Source organism: Falco biarmicus, chromosome 3, assembly GCF_023638135.1.
Source record: "Falco biarmicus isolate bFalBia1 chromosome 3, bFalBia1.pri, whole genome shotgun sequence".
Taxonomy (NCBI): Eukaryota; Metazoa; Chordata; class Aves; order Falconiformes; family Falconidae; genus Falco; species Falco biarmicus.
The window spans coordinates 111,384,448-111,402,473 of NC_079290.1; the positions used below are offsets into that span (position 1 = coordinate 111,384,448).

The 18,026-nt window shown below is 38.0% G+C and overlaps 1 protein-coding gene across 7 annotated transcripts in view; it reads right to left on the reverse strand.

Annotated features, from left to right (window-relative positions):
• The window catches only part of PRDM2 (PR/SET domain 2), a 68,855-nt gene that overhangs the window by 11,698 nt on the left and 39,131 nt on the right, over window positions 1–18,026 (reverse strand). For 6 of the 7 annotated variants that reach the window (XM_056330639.1, XM_056330642.1, XM_056330643.1 and 3 more), the window contains 2 exons: window positions 7,280–7,390; window positions 1,430–5,801 (listed from right to left, as the gene is read on the reverse strand). In XM_056330639.1, coding sequence (XP_056186614.1) covers window positions 1,430–5,801; window positions 7,280–7,390 — 4,483 coding nt within the window. Of the gene's footprint in view, window positions 1–1,429; window positions 5,802–7,279; window positions 7,391–10,772; window positions 10,832–18,026 lie in introns of those variants that run through there. The other variant, XM_056330645.1, reaches the window with a different exon arrangement.

Below are 18,026 nucleotides of genomic sequence, written 5' to 3' on the forward strand. Positions count from 1 at the left end.
CATTAGTGTATGAAGGCAAAAAAATTCTTCACACTACATACTTGATATTAAAAAAAAAAAAAAAAAAGAATTTACTAGATAATCTAGATTTAAGAACATTATTTCAGAAACAAAAAGCAAGAATTATTCTAGCCTAACTATTCATTACACCAGTGAAGACTGTGCTGCCAAACTAAGAGTATTTGAGACAGTCAAGGAAAACTTACCCCTCAGTAAACTGTTATTTACCCCAAATACTATTAAACTTTCAAACTGCCCTCTAGCACTTTGAAATCATTCAGTTACATTGAACCTTTCCTTTACAAAGTATTTCCTCAAAATTTTCACCTAGAAGATCTTCACGGTAAGACACACAAGCTGCAAACAGTTTGGATTTTGACACTTCTCGACAAATTCTGCTAGGGGACACCTGTTCTGAAGGAGGCTGCCAGTTCCTCCCCCTCCTCCACCATCAATTACTTTGATTAAAAAAAATACTACCTTCAGCCATAAATCTGGTGTTAATCACAGCCATGCACTGCAATTACCAAAACCAAGAGAACTCTTAATTACCAGTAAGCTTTGTGAAAGTTACTTGGCAAATCAGATACCCGTTTCCAAGATTAACAGGGCAGAAGCATGCTAATAAAAGTTGTAACGCTTTGCAAAATATCCTATTGATGTGAGAGACTACATGAAGATGTAAGTCGGGACTCAGGCACGCAGATTAAGATTTTCTTTATTTATTGAAGTATTACTCTTGTAATTAAAATGCTTCTTCTCAAATAAGAAATAGAACTTTAATTATAAAATTTGTTTATACTGAAACATAAAAGCATGATACTTCTAACAAATTTACATGTTCATGTAACTTTCCTTACACATCTGTTTCCCTTATATTAAGTATTTAATTATCTGACTCAGTTAGTATGCACATACATTTTTGAAGTATTTGGTCATGGTTTTTTTTTTTTTTTTTTTTATGATATGCAGAGAATGCTTTTTATTAAAAACCAACAATGCAAGTTATTTTACTGAGTAAAAAATGCAGTCATCATTTTTAGCTTAGTGAATCACCATAAACTAAATCTAGAATGATTTTGGGCCACTGTGTACGTTAGATATCAAATACAAGGTCAGTGTCTCCAATAACATCAAGTTTAACGACGTTAAGTTTATTTGCACTCAGGTACTGACATTTTTTTTCCAGAGTTTTCAATCCAGTTTATAATTAAAGACATTCTCTATACAAACTATGTATTATTTCATGACAACATGACAAAATGCATCAAGTATGTACATCATACCTCAGTGTGATTGAGCTATTTAACCATGTTTTAGGAAATGCAACCTTTTCTTTTTTATTTAAGCATCCGAAACTCAAAAAAGACCAAGAAAATTGGCAAGCAATGTGTTCCTGTGTTGTTTCAACTTCAAATTAAATGCTTACCTGAAATCTTTTAGTTCTTGCTTTGTACTGCTTTCATCTCTTTTGTTTTCTGCTGCCTCTGCATTTGCCGCCTGCTGCAGGCTTCGTGTAATAGGTCCTCCGATCCTCTCTCTAGATTTTACAGTGAATCTGTCTGCCTTTTTCTTACTCGCCACAGCAGATTTACTTGGCAAAACAGCTTTATTATTCCTCTGTATTCTGACGTGCAATTTCCGGGATGCTTTGCTCGAGATTCCAGAGGAACTGTTCTTAGCGACCACCTTAGTTTTTTTCCCATCAACATGGGACATTCTGGACACTCTTACTGGACTAGAGTTCCTCAATGACGAAGACGAATTTGGCTTTTTAGATCGAATAGGAGGTACAAATTTAACGTTTTGTTTTGATCTGAAGGATGCAGAGGGAAGCTGGATTTGTGCAGGTCCTGAGGTTCGCGCTCTTGTCTTGCCCAGGTGCGGCTGCATGCTCTGCATTTTGATTTCTGCATCTGCTGTTCGCCTACGCTGGCTGTTGCCTTTTTCACTGCTTGCAGGTGAAGAACTTGCACTTTTTTTTGAAGAATTCTTTTTAGAGGAAGGAGAGATGGGTTTTTTGGGACAGCTGTATGACGCATGTTTGTTCAAACTTCCAATGTAAGTAAACTCTCTATTACAGTAGGGGCAGATGTGAGAGTCTGACTCGGATGGATTACTCCTCAGTTCTGCCTTCTGCTGGGCAGATTTCTTTTTTTGCAAGATAGCTTTCTGGACAAGCTGGTTTTTCTTTTTCAATGCACTTATTTTTAGTTTATTTGAGGACATTTTGCTCATCTCAACATTGAAATTAAGTCTTTTTGGCTGACCCATTCTTCTGAAGGCATTCTTTGCAGGGCCAGCTATAACAACCATGCCATTCTTAGGCTGCACTGTCTGTTTCAGTGGTACTGGATTTTTTTTAGGCGTGTATCTCTTTTTATCACTGGCAGATGCACAGGCCAGTATGTGTTTGTGCAACTCAGGCATGTTATCAACACTTTTCCCACATTTTGTGCATCGAATGGCAGTTGTAAAAGTCTGTGGAATATTATGGGTAGTGAAGTTTGTTGCAGTAACTCCAATACCCATAGGATTACGATGGTGATACTGAAATGGAGGTGGTTTAAAGCTTGGGTAGTGCTGGTTGAGGCCCATACGAACATCTGGATCTTTAGATTTTACTCCAGAAGCCATTATTTTTATGGTAGTATAAAGCTCTTCGGAGGAATCATTTAGATCTTCATCTTCCTCCTCTTTAGAAGCTTCCAAAGAATCTTCTGGCAGGCTCTGCATGTGCTCCACATTTGCCTTACTGGGGTCAGTAAAATTCTGGGGTCTTAAAGTCCCGCTTTCAAACTCATGATGTGTGCACTCTTTGTCTGGGTGGAGATCCCGCTGATGCTGTTGCAAATTGCACAAAAAAGCAAATTCCTTTTTACAGACCGAGCAAACAAAGATATTTCCTACTCCATGAAGCAGAAAGCGATGTTCTGACAAGTCAGTTTTATCCCTAAAAAGCTGTACACAGAATTCACATTTGAAGGGCCATTCTTCAGCATGAACGGATAAATGCTTCGTTAGGTCTTTAATGGAAAGAAAAGGTGACTCACAGACATTGCACACAAAGCTTTTATTGAATGTTTCCTGCACAACTCCCAATTCACTGGACATATGAGGATCTTCTCTTGCTTTCTGTTGTCCATTTTCAGCTTCTTCCTGTTTTATTACGGGGAGAGTATTTTCAAGATTATCAGCAGAGGAAACAACAGAAGAAACTACAGAAAGAGGAGGTGGAGACGGAGATGAAGAAGATGAAGAGGAGGAGAAAGAGGAGGCAGAGGAGGAGGCAGATGAGGAAGAGAGTGTAGGAGGACCAGGTGAAGCAGCAGAAGGAAGAGGTTCAACAGAAGGAACAGGAGATGGAGAAGGAGAAACTGTAGGTGAAAGAACTGGTAGCGGGGACTGGGTAGTAGTGTTAGAAAGCGGCGATGGACATGAAGACGTGTTAGTGGCACTGACAGAGACATCTGGAATTGATAATGGCATTGTTGGAAGAAGGGGAGGAGGTGACGTCGCAACTGTTAACACAGGCAGGCAGGGCGGTGGGGAAGGAGGATTGGTTGGTGTTAACAAAGGAGGCAGCTGGCACATGGAGGGTACAGCAGATGCCTGTGGAGCAGGAGAAACAGAGGAACTAAGGGGCTGAGTGTCAACAGAAGACGATGCAGATAAGCTGGGATCTGCGTCAGGTTCTGCCTGAGGCTCCAGGGATTTGCTAGGGCTCACACTCCTGTTGCCACCGAGCGTGCTGTCTGTGGCTGCATCCGTTCCATTGTACTCATTCAGCAGAACCTTCTGTAACATGCAAGTTGTTGGCTTCTTCTTTTTAACACCACTACAGGTTGGCTGTATGGAATTTTCTTTGTATTCCCTAATTTCAGCATCACTGCAAGGCTTCTTATGCACACTTAAGTCTAAAACAGATTCCCAGGGAACCTGATTCTTATTTTTGACATCAGACCTTTGTTTCACACCACTAGATAAATCCAGCGGCTGCTGGTTGCACACATTGCCAAAAGTCGGAGCTGCTGTCCAGTCTTTTGATAATTTATAGTCTTCAAAGCAAAGAGGGCTCAAAGTCTCTTTTTCCTCCCTTCCAGTCAAGCTCCAAGCAGGTGAGTTGCTGTGGCTTTCTAACTTTGGCATTTTTGAACTCCGAACATTGTCATTCCATGCAGTTTTTCCCTCACCTGATTTGACAAAGTCTCGAAGTACTGGACTGTGCTGCGGAGAACTGGGAGGAGAACTCGTCCTTCTTTTAAATCTACTGGATCCAGGAGGCAAAATAGGCGAAGATGTAACAGAAGGTCCTAGTTTGGGGATTTCACTTGACGGAGTTATTTTCTTACTGTCCTGTGTCTGAAGAAGCTGTTTTAGTTTTGATGACAAATAAACACCTTTTTCTTTATGAAAAGGTAAGCTTTCTGTTGAAATGCTAAGAGGAAGATTTAAAGAACTAGTCGGAGTTATAGGTTCTGGGTCTATTTCAGTTTTTATTTTTGGTACAAGAGGAGGGCTGGCAGTTCTCCTCTTTTTGGATTCATTGCTCCCACTGCTAGAGGGTTCCTTAGGAGGTTCATTCACATGTGTTTGCGTAACCTTTAAGTTTGGGGAAATCTCCACTGTGACTGGACTGATTATACAATTTAGTCCATATAAATCTGCAGAGTTGGACTCCATCTGAATCACATCGCAATTGCTAGTGCTGCTGTTGGACTGAATTTTACCATCAATGTAATAATTTAAGTTTTCAGAGATATTACTGGAAATATCCATAATATAGACATCATCTACTTCACCTTCCTCTTCTATTTCTGTACTTGCAATATACACACTCTGGACTGGCGGGGCCTGCTCGGTCTGAAGTGGCGGCTCTTCGGTGAAGAATCCTTTTCTTCTGACACCTTTGGGAATAAGATGACGCTCATGAACCCTACGCTGATGCCTCCGCATGTTGGTGTGAGTTCCAAAAACCTTTTTGCAGTATTTGCATGGATGCAACTCTTTGGGTTCCTTATTTTCCTCAGCAAAAGCAGAGTTTGACATTTCTTGGGAAGCCTTCTCAGAATCCAAGATAACAGAGTCTTGCACAAGACCGGAAACGTTCAGGTCATCTTTAAGACCATCATCCACAAGTACTTGGTTATCAGCAACATTATCCAAGTGTTGTGATGACGTTAGTGTTAAGAACGGTTTCCTTTTTGGCCTTGCCTCATGGCGTCGCTCATGCCTTCGCCTGTTAATTTGAGTACCAAAGGCTTTCCCACAATATCGACACCTGAAAGCATGGTTAAGAGTAGATATATGGATGTGCATGTGGCGTTCAAGTCCTTGCTTCGTTGTAAACTTCCTCTCACAATGCCGACAGGGAAACATGAATGCTTCCTGAACATCACCGTTCGATTCACCTCTCGATTTTGGAATTTTCACAACAAGTTTCTTCTTTGGAGAGCTTTCTGGAGATTCTTCTGACGTACTCTTTTGCTCTTCCATAGAGTCTAACTTTTCTTCACATATCAAAGGCATTTCAGCATTTTCTTTAGGCATACTGGTATCCTCTATTTCCTCTTCATCTTCCTCTTCCTCATCCTCCTCCTCATCATCATCATCTAAATCATCTGATGTACAGTTTATTGCGTCTCCTTGTTTGTCTTCAGTTACCATTTGTGGTTCACTGGTAGGACTGGGGATCATCAGCTTTGGAAGTACATCTTGATTTACCATTTCCTGGATCACAGCTGTTTGTTCCAGGGACAGTACAGCAGAAACAGAAGGCGCCTCATCTTCCTCTTTGTGACCTGATACACAAAGTATGAAAAGAAAAACATGAGACATTTTTAACAAACACTTCAAAGTATGCTACACCTTTCTTCTACTTTTTCTTCTAACACAACATATCCAACGTTTATGACCCAACACAGTACCACTACTTGTCACCACCGTGATTCCACGCTGAGAATAAAACTGTATTCAGAAATTTCCTTTCTGAAACTTCAGCAAAATGTAGGCAACTGCCTATAGTTAACAGAGAATCTCTGGATTCAACACTGTGGCCAAGAAACCCAAAACAGCCTGAAAAGTACCAGAACATATCAAGGTAGACCTCAAAACACTTCACAAAACCTCCAAAAAACTTTCACTGACTTTCCTTAGAGCAAGTAAGTGTCAGGAAAGTACTGTAACATGTACTGATACAGTATATAGGAAACCTGTCAAGCAAATTTTGGATTTTGACCATTTCTCCAAATTATAACAATAAAACAATCTGGATTTGTACTGCAATATGTAGCAAGGTGTACCTTGTAGTTGGCACAGTACTTTGAATTCTTTGTATCAGATTTTCTATTAGTTGTTGCCTGAATGGCTGTTTTCTACACTTCTGAATCACAGCCTGCATGCATTTCATTTATTGGTGTTGACAGATTCTTTATTCACACCTCTGCATGCTAGTCTTACCTATCTGCTGTCAGATACATTCACTGCTGAAGAAAATAACCTTGCTGCTAATTCACACTATGGTGCATAAGCAGTTACATGTATAGAGCAAGAAGTTCCTCCCCATTCCCTAGCTGGGGCTTAAGACGCCTGGAACGGTGGTGCACGTGTTGTGCAAGCAGAAGGGACAACAGAGTGAAGGAATGGAAAAGTTACGGGTCAAAAGAAGTTCAAGAAAAGAAGCTTGAAAGACATCAGTACCTATACAGACCTTTAAACACCATCGTTACACAGCAGTGGCAAGTTTTAAGTTCTTGTAAAACATCAAAAAACCCTATACATTTAAAACACCTTTCAGGCATTTTTACATATATACTATGAAAAAAACAATTTTGAAATCAATTTGTAAACAACTTTTGCGGATAATCTTTAGGACAAACAGCACGCTTAGCAAGTCAGTGCATTAATACTGTATTTCTTGCCCTTGACACTAACTTCTATTAAATAAGTATAAATAATGACTGTGTAACTAAGCTCCAAAGACATTATTTTATCATAAGGACTTTTCTCTACTATTCTGTTCTAAAGAGTTTGGATTTATGTCTAAATTTTTACAGCACATTAGTTTTTCCCTGTTGTCAGAGTTACATGTTTAATGGCATATTTCTGATATCCCAGTTCCTTACTAACAAAAAAGTTTGGGAAAACAATATAAATGTGTTCACTTTGCTATACTAACACAACATGCTGACATATAAAACATGACAACAAGTGTCCTTTGATTCAAAAAGGATAGTTAGGGGGAAAAAAAAAAAAAAAAAAAAGATACTGGAGAACTCACCCTCTTTAGAATCCCTCATATCTGCAGAAGTAGAATCCAAATCAGCCTTTTTCTGTTTTGTATCCGCTGCCTTCTTTCCCTTGTTTTTACCTTCCTGAGTCTTTTTCTTTCCTGGAGAAGAAAAACACGCCAGTATTTATTATTCCTGTTCAACAATTTTTATTTTTCATATCTGAGTGGCAGAATTATAACACTCAACTTTGGAATACACCACACGCTTCTGTAGAAAGCCTATTTTCCTGAGAAATACAAATGACAGATCAGTAAGAAGGACAGCATTCAGATAAAGCAGTAAGTCCTTAAGAGTCCAGAAGAAATTAAAAGTAAAGACAACAACGAGTTTCTAAAAACTTAAGATTCCAGAATATTTTACTCACTTTCAAGGCAAGAATAGACTATAACAGAAACATATTGCCCAGCGTTAACCAGCTCACATCATAGTTACCCAATACCTTCACATGGCTATTAAATTACTGTATCTCATACAAGTATACAGAAAATAGGAAATTTCTTCATATACTATTAATCCTTAAAGGTAATTGGAAGACCTTATGAAGTAGAAAACCACAGAGGTCGCTCTTACTTGAACATTCTGAGTAATGACTTGAAGAGAGTTATAATAAAAGCAGTGAAGTAATATCATCATGAGAAGACTAAAAGCAGCATGATCTTGACCAACAAGGCAAAGACAGTAAAACCAAATTAGATGGAACTGGGTAACAGTAAAATATAAGGGATTTCACTGTGTCCACTGATACAAACAAGTTTCCTAACTCCTTCTGTTAGCAAAATTAAGAAGCATTTATTATTTAAACAGGATGATGAACACAATGAAGATTAGGGCAAAATGACATTATGCAAAGACCTGATCAGTGACGCAAGATGTAAAGACTTGAAAATTTTATTTACCAATGTGCTACAAAATTATACTGCTAATTTTTTCCATTAATCTTAAAGATTCAGCGTGCATTAACACATGAAACTTTTAAAGTCTTCCAATTAAACTAATTGCAAACACCGTATTCTCCATAGAGATGGTTATTTTCCATGTAACGCAGTGGCTGAGACACCAGTCTCTTCTGAACCTTCACACTTCTACACACCACCGCTTTGGAACAAGCACTGTCCAGAAGCAGCAATCCAAATTCCTCCTTTGCTCCCTTTAACACACAAAATACTACTTTTTAAACACACTGACCCTTCCCTCTCATCCAAAGTGTGCATCGTAGCCCTAAGTCAGTTTCTTATTTAGAAGCACATTCTTCCAACTCACAATCCTGTCAACAAGTTCCTCCTTTTTTTCCTCAAAAATATTTTTCACATCTTCAGCCAAGAAATTGAAATGCCTTTTTAAAAAATGTTCCTCTATTCAAACTGAAAATTTCCAAGTATGCACCCCTTCCAACAGACCAGACACAGGTCAGCTTTAAAAAGAAATGCTTGGTTTTATTTGAACATTCTATTCTAGCTAAATAATTATCTGTATTTCTTCTCAAGCAGCTCAGATTTCACAGGCTCCCCCCACATTCCAGTCTGTTTCAGTTTTATGTATTTAATTATCCTTTTTTTATTTTCTTACTCCAACTCAACAGGTTTTAGTCTGAGAATGAATTTTTGTCACCGCTGAAAACACACATGCACCCTTTCCAAAAGTGATCCAGCAATTATCTCTTAATATCTTCAAATACTGTAACAATCCCTGCATCTAAACTTGTCATAATGAACCGGCACTAGTTTATTTGACAATACAATATTCAATTGTATTTTATAGGAAATACCTGCGGGTTCTCAGAAGATTTAGCCTGTATTTTAGGTGTTCACACAGGCGTAAGTTTAAAGCACATCTTTACCTGACAGGCTACTGAATGTCTGGTTTTTACATGATTTTTTGTTATCAGCACCTCTAATGTTTGTAATTACATCCGGTAGTACCAAGATCTAAGTATGAAGGATTTCAAGTAAGTTTCCAGAAGTATCTGCCATGTCACCTGAAATCACTCTCGAAACGTACGGTAACACAATCAACAAACAGTTGCATTATTAGGTAAAAGTTCTAAATGTAAAATTTCAATAGATCCCAGAGAATCAAACACACATCACAATAGCAGCAACATAACAAAACTTAATTGCTGGAACCCTTTGAGAACCATCAACTTTTTTGCAGACGGCTTATCATTTGAAGACCATCATCAGTATCTTGACTTAAATGACACAGTTCTAGATTCATCTCCCATCTCTACAGGTGAGACTGGAAACAAGAAGGAAAAGACTGATCCACAGGCCCCTCGCATCGATGCCAAACTTGGCCACAGTTAGGGACAGTACTTTACTATATGATACAGCATATGATGGTATGGTAGATGAAGTCACCAGGCAATTCTACACCTAATTCTACAGCAGCACTTAATTTCAGCATAATGCAGGTTACTGTAAAAGCCTTCAAACCAAGACCCAATTAATTCTTTCTTATAAAAGACTAGAAATATATCCTGCTCTTAAAAGTGTGAGGTCAAGTATGTACAAGCAACAACAAAAATCACTTGTAAGTGCTAAAGCTTGCGTAGGTTTTCCAGGTGTCATCCATTTACAGAATATAAATTTTCTAGTACCTCAAATCCAATTATAACCTTGGAAATCACTAGAATAGCATGATTTGTATGCAAAACTGAGTTACTTAAGTCACGTACATCCTTATGTTATTGATGGAAAGAACATCATTTGCAAGTTCTGCCAAACTCCTAAATAAGATTTTTTTAAAAAATGCAACATGCTCACAATGCAACCTGCTCACTGATACAGCTGGATGTGTTTAAAGTTCTTTGCCTATAAGCATAAACATATTTGAGGAGAAGATTCATCTAGCACCTACTTGCCCTTCCTCAGAACAGCGAGCAAAACCACTTGCGTACATATGTAATTTTAGATCCATCAGATCAATTGCTGACACACATCAACTAGAGACACAAACCAATTTTTGATGTTTTCCTTTTACCAGCTTTTGTTTGTTCATTTTCTAGGTTGTAGCTTTCTTTGTAAAGTTTAAAAGAATCCTCTGTGCTCAAGTATGGCAACAACTGCCCCAGATGCATCCATTTCAGGGCCCTGAAAGCTCAATAGCAGATGCCCAGGAAGAGAAACCAAGAAAAAAGTGATACTTTATTGGTAAGCTCTCCCAGCTTTCATGCAGCTAGAGTTCAGGAACTTCTGAAGATATTCAATAGCTTTTGACAGACTTTCCTCCACGAGTTCTCAAAGTGTTTTTTAAATCCATGTAAACCTGAAGGATTTGCATCATTTCTTCCTGCAGATTTTCAATGAAAAATGCAACCTACTATTCTGATATAAAGGATATTAATGAGTATCTCAAGGTCTGTCCCTTCGTTTTCTTACAGTTTAAGATGTCAAGATGTAACAGAAGCCTGGAGGAGGGGGGAAATGCCTCAGAATGCAGAACCTGGTGGAAGCCTGAGTATAAGTACACATGTGCACTTACCATCAGGTTCCTGAAGGGTCCTACATGGCTGGTACTGCCAGCTGGATCCTCCACTTGGTCTAAACAAGAAAGATACAGGAATGAAACACAGGGAAAGTGAAATGGAAACAATGACAAAAGAATAAATGAAGGGCAGAACTTAATATATGTGTACGTACGTTAAAAGAATTGCAAAAGACAGATGCAAAGGAAAATGAATGAAAGAGACAGAAAGTAGCTACTTGTCTATAGTGACAAAGATCAAGAGAGGAATGTATCAAAATTTGCAACTTAGTTTTTAAATATGGTTCCTTTTCTTCCCTTTTCCTTCACTTATGCTGTTTAGACCGGCACAAGCATTATCTGCCTTTACACCTTTACAATACCTGTATATTTACCATAAACATCGCAACAGGCACAGGAGATCTTGTGCTACTGCCAATGTCCAGATAATCAGTAGTCCCACTTATTTCAGAGGAGTTCAGATGACAACAGAGTAAGAATTTAAAAAGGGAGAAATAATCTTTATTTGCCTATACTTCATTTTATTGATCTAACCAAGACTTCTCAGAACAACCTACAGTTATCTGTGCTCGTATTTTTGCTGTTTACCAAAATACTAATGGAACTGTAAAACCAGTGAGTTATTTCTGGTGGGGTGGGATAAGGATACTCAGGCGCCAGAAGGGAAGAAGTTAATCACAGTCTTTCCATACAGTCAGAGCTGAATTCTATGATTAAATATTGCTAATACTGTACAAGATGCTATGATCTTCAATAACCTTTAAGTGCCAAACGTTCACTGTTAAGATCATAAAATCAGAAGGACACTCACATTTTATCTCAAACACTGTCTCGATCACTTATGAGAAATGTGAAAGATAGACATCTGCCTCCCCAAAAATCTTGGGTTAATAAGGAAAAAAAATTACTGGTATGAGTTTCCAGTATTCCTTTGATATCTGTAGCCAGCAACTACCGCTGCTCGGTAACAACCTATCTACCCTGTACCCCACCTGTGCTGTTGCTTAAGAGCACCACAGACACCTGCCTAAAGCTCAAGTCTCCTGGGTACAGCTGAAGGGAAAAGGTCAAATTTGCATGTCGTACCCTGATGGACAGCAACCACGCAGTTTCATGATGCGAATTACAGTGTCATAATACAAACTCACCAGTCAAATCCCTCGGGGACTGGCTCAGATCAAAGAAAGTCTGCATCAATCCCACACCATAGTTGCCACTGTTCTATAAATCAACTTCAGATTATTTGGGTTTCTTCTCAAAAAAAAAAAAAAGTATTTCTACATTTGACATTCTCTCATTGGAGAGAATGAAATAAACATTAAGTGTACACACAAGCTAAAAAAATCCTTACAGAAAATTCAGCCAAAGACAACTGTATGACCATTTCCACATTATTTTGATTAATGCATTCTAAAACAGTGATGCAACTTGATTTTTAGTTTGAGCAACGGTCTGCTGTGCACCAGAATTCCTCTGTTCCTGTATCCAGAATACTGGTAGATACCATGTTTTCAAAGTAAATTCCTTAAACCTTCAAGCATCTGTGAAAATCAGACTTGTAGTTTGTTGTGGAAGACAGGCTATTAAAAAAAACAAAGCCTTTAACACAAAAAAAATACCCTACCCAAAATAACAGTATAAAATGCTCCAAAAAATTAAATCCAAATTGTGTTGGCTAGAAGAGCATGAAAAAATGCAGAAACATGTTGCAGTGACTTCTTAAGAATCTTGTCCCACTATGACTGTCAGAGCATATAAATACTGAAGACCTTAGATGTCTAATAAACCGAACTGATTAAACAGTAAAGTAACTAAGCACTAAAAAATAAAAAAAGTGAAATCAAAATGACCATTATAAACATATGAATACTAAGGCTGTTCTTTTATCATATTTTCTTCCATTAGCATTTAAGTGTCTTCATTTTGCTTTTGGGTTTTTTTAATTCTACCATTAGCCACAGTCCATTACATAGTGAAATCTTGTTTACAAAACCTTTCAATTATTATCTACCAGCACCTGCTCAGACAGATTATAAACTACTTGGGCTAAACAAATAGCAACATACCTGTGTGTTAGGGGCAGCTGACAGTCACTGAGAACAGCTAAGAACTCTTCAACATTTTGGGAAAGCTGGTAAGTATGACATGCCCTATATATATAATGTGTGTGTGTGTGTATATATATATATGTGTGTGTGTGTTTGAGAAGTAGTTGTATAATCATGGGGATTACAGAAATTTGCTGAAAACATGATCTCAAACCCACAGGGTTATGCACATATTTTATTTAAAGGTCTAAGCCAATAGCCACATTTCAAAGTATATACTACAGGTTCATTGCACAGTTAATTCATTCATTTTTCAAGAGGGGCCGCATCTTACGCACTGTGGACTTACACCTCCATCATATTACTGCATCAAGGAATATTTGACTCTCAGCATCCCCCATCTCATAGCTTATGACAAATTAAAACATTTTTTAAATTGCTGTCCAAAGTTTTAATTGTAGGATAGGTGAGGTTATTCCACTACATTGTTCAAAACATCACACTGCAAGTTGTTGGAGAAAGAGGAAGTGAGAGTAAAACCAGCAAGGGTAAGTCACAAAGCTAGTAAGTATTAGGCTAGGAATAGAAAAGATTACAGCCTTGAAAGAAAAAACATAATTTCTGCTTTATTAAAATGAAGTTACTTAAATATCCTAACATCAGCTTCCAGTATTTCTTACATAATGCTATCGTTAATGCAACAATATCCCAAAGTTCCTTTTGACTACTTGCATTTAAATATTGCTTTGAAACTTGATTAGAGCAAGCTTAGCCAAAAACCTCTGAAGCGTACTTCTGAACACACACATACATTATTACCTGGGGAGGGAACATTTCTGAACTCAAAAGCTTCCAACTTAAAACAAAATTTGAAATCACTGCCTACCAAATGCTTTGGGGAAAAATGCTCTTGTACTGGCAACAAAAATGACTGCAGAACCCAACAGGATGCCTCCCAAGGCCCAAAGACTCAGATATTCAAGTGCTGCCACAGAGCAGCCTTGGTGGTGTATGTATTCTTTTCCCCCCCCCCCACTCACTGAATTGGTATGAATTAATGAAATAAAAGCTTTTTCTGGCTTGTTACGTAAGATACGCTATACTGGGACAATTTCCCAGTTTGTCTACAAATATGCATCCCACTTGCTGGCGTGCATGCACACATAAAACCCTTTCGAACACCCTGACAGAATTCCTCCCCTAGGTGGGAAGGTACTGATCTCTCAGATTCAAAAGCAGACTAAGTACAACAACATTAACTGACTTGTCCATTTTCAAGACTAAATCTTTCTAACACTAAGAATTAAAAAAAATATGTAAAAAGGATGCAAATACAGCACATTTTTATTCATATTCCAGCAATTCAAAGGGTGAAATTCAAGCCACAGAAGACAGAGATCAATCTTGGAAACAAACATCTCATTAAAGGGGATGTCAATTAAATCTGAATGGCTACATACACAGTATCACTAAAAGGCCTATTTCAACAATGCTGTCAAGTATGTACGAAAATACTGCAGAAAAAAGGCAAAATTTAAATATATTTATTACTCTGCTTTCCTCAATCTATCATTACTCTAAGTAATCACTGGGGCATTTTTCTTGCCATACCATTACAAGGTTATCAGATACAACTTGTTTACGTAGGCATAGTTTTAGGTATTATTAAGCAAGTGAAACACTAACGCTGATGTGAGATGTTTTGCAGCACACAAAAATTATCAAAACGGAACTTTCAACTTCTGAATCCTGAGACCCACATGAATAATTTAGAGCTACAGAAGATCTTGGTTCTGTATTATCAATCTGCCCAAACTTAATATATTAATTTTAAAGGTGGAGAGGCATAACACATATAGCTATATACTTTGAAAAATACTGGAAAAATCTTGGAAGTTATCTACAGCCAAAGTCGCATCCATGTACTACAAACCTGGACGTTCAGCCTATGCTGGCTTCACCATTCTCTGCTGGACTGCTTCATCCCACAGCTGGAGGCTCGTATTATCTCTTAGGCCTCGGGCTTAACACAACCCCTCCGCTGTTCTTAGGACAAAGACTTGGCAGGGCACTGCACCTGAACTGCTCACGATGCCCGTGTAATTGAAACACCAGGGGCTGACCACCCTTGTCTGAGTTCAGCCCTCCACGTCCTTCCCTTGCAGGCTGGCAGGAGAGGCAGAAGTAGCGCATGGACATAGCCTGTCCTGCAACAGGTTCACGTGTGGCAAATGACACTGAAGGTCTCCCGGAGGGATCTTTCAAAAAGCAAAAGTTATAGAAGCAAGGTCTCTGAAAAATAAACTGCAGGCCCCATGGTTTTAGATAATGTATCTTCCCTCACTGTAATTCAAAACTCAACGACCAGTACTACTACCACTGTTTGAAGACCACAAATAGCAGCAGCAGAGATAAAACAGCTGCTCGACATCAAGAACAAAAGCAAATACAGTGCGCAAATGTTCTTCTGTAATTTTCTCCAGCAGAACTTACATCTCTTTGTCCTTAAAAAGACACTTTCAAACTTACATGGCAGAAGCAGAAGAAAGAAGAACAGAATAAGCATGGAAGACAAACTTCACAGTAATTTATTAATACCAAACTGCCTGTTGTATAAACATATTGCTACACATTAACCATCACTTGCTACAAATAGTAGCATTTTAATCACTGTATTTTCCAACCAAGAGTTGCAGTAAAATCTCACCTTGGGGAGATATTTCAGTACACCTGAAGCCAAACACACGTACACCTAACTGCATATGTGCATTAAATGTTTGCACCAAGCACTAAACATCCATTTTGCACAAAAGAAATAGAGCAATGCATTTGCAGAGACTGTTAAGATGACATTTGCGTAACAGACGAACTTGTTGCCATGGAAAGTGTAAGAAAAATCTGAGCTGGGCTATTTAAAACACCCATTTCTGCAAATGTTTGGCAAAGTCTCCGCTTTAATGATAGCGCTGAAGATCACGTTACTATATCCCACCACAAACTTTTTAAATTATATAATAATCAGGACAAGAAAAGTTAGCATGGCATCACAGGATATGCCATGCCAACACAAAGAAATGATGCAACAGTTTGCAAGAAGCATGCAGCCAGAAAAGCTTAGCTGATGCTATTCACAAAATGCAGGTAAGCAGATGAAAAATAAATAAAAAATATTTAGGCTGAAAAATCCTACAAGCAGAAAGCCTATCTTAAATGTATGGTATTACACCAGTCCACAAAAATTGAAACGGGAATTGTCTCCAGTCTTCTTCATATAATCTAGTTTACAAAACATGATGTACCGTCACCCTCTGTAGCAGAGAGAGAAGCAAAAAGTAGTTTATATTATCTGTTTGCAGTAGTGTACCATCCACATCTGCAGCACCTCATTCAAGTCCTTATTATGTTATGCCTTCTGACTACTAGGAGTATAAATCATAGGAAGTCTTAAGTTTATAGACTAGAATACTTACTCATCCATAATGACTTGAGTAGTACAGAATGTCACTTAACAATTACAAAAGTATGGCAAACCAATATCCACAGGGTTTAATTCTATGCAATTTTAATTTAAAAATTTAGCATAGCACCACACAATGTGATGAAACAATTAAGTGTAAATAATTAAACACAGAGCTTTTATCTTCTCAAAAATCAAGTGTTCTTTCTGCCCCTATGCCAGTATTTCTAAACTTAAAATAGCAGGTATGGAGTACACAAATACACAGATTTGCTCTAGAATTTCTCAATTACTCAATGCAGTCGTGTATTTCTACCTCCTACCCTCCCTAATAAACACAACCTCCCACCATTCACTACAAATTCCTAGCAAGTTACTTGTTAGCTAACCACAGCTACCACAGACACAGCCAACCCACTACATAAAATATAATAAACACTCTTCTCTGTAGTTATATTCCATTAGCTTCTATTTTGCTAAGTATTAAAACAAAAGAAGCAGCAAAAGAAATAACTGCTGGCAAACAGATTTTCCAGAAATAACCGGTGTTCTCTATGCTTAGCCAGTTTTTATATACCACTCAGTTAAAAATAGAGCATCCAAATTTTGTATGTAAATACAGAGAATTAGTCAAAATTTAAATCTCCACCTTTAACGAAGATGAACTTTTACTTGAATGCAGGAAATGCTGCTTTTACATTCACTGTTGCTCTCCCTGAAATGTTTTTCTGACCCTGAAATGATGCTGCACTCAGATAATTAAGGAATAACATTAATTTTGACAGCATCATTTTCAAGATAATGCAAAAGTAAGGCCTCATGTGACTACTTGTACCACAAAGTCTAAAATTATCACTATTAGATCAATCTGTCTTTATATGTAATAAATAACGCAAATATTTTTCATGACCTTATTTGGATCACTAAACATTTGAGAAGATTAAATCAAAAATATCCAGGTTCTTTAGCTAAGTTATTTTTAAAAGTAACTACTTAGCACTTTACCTGCTGTTTTATTCTGCTGTTTGACAAACTGGAGATGTTCAAATTCAACAGTGACCATACCAATATGTGACATTTTAGGAAAGAAAACAAAAACGCCAAAAGGATTGCTGAGTCCACATGCCGACCCAAAAGCTAATCCAATTAGCCCTTCATACACTGCTGATAAAGGCCATGTTCTGTTATCAAGAGTAATTTTGCTCTACTGTGCCAAACAGAACTCTCAAAAGGTTAGTGAAAAGCTGCAATTGCACAGAAGACCAAAACCACACAGTTTCCCCAAACATTTGCCCAGTAATGGGCTATGGCTTTACTTGGAGAATGCAGCTGTACCAAGGCTACAATTCCCAGGAAACAGGACTGCCTTTGTATTTAGCCGGAGCACTGGGATTACTGTAACAGGAGTCTCTAACGCTGAGGAAACAAGAGCAAAGCCTCTCACAGATGTAGGATCCAGACAGTGCTGCTACCACCAGATTAAATATCCTGTGTATGAAGTTAAACTCCTTGGAATTGCTACAAGGTCACACTCAACATTTTTTGTTTACGTCCACTCAAATCTGACCTGTTACTCATTTTTACCCAACTGAATCCTTTTGTTCACCATACCTACAACGCGTCACTTGTCAGAAATTTTTCTCCCACAAAACAGTATTCTCAGTAAAATTATGCCCTTCTGTTTTGTAACGTATTTCATCCCGCTCCTTGGTATACATTTCCAATTTTCTTTCCTTTAACCTTCTT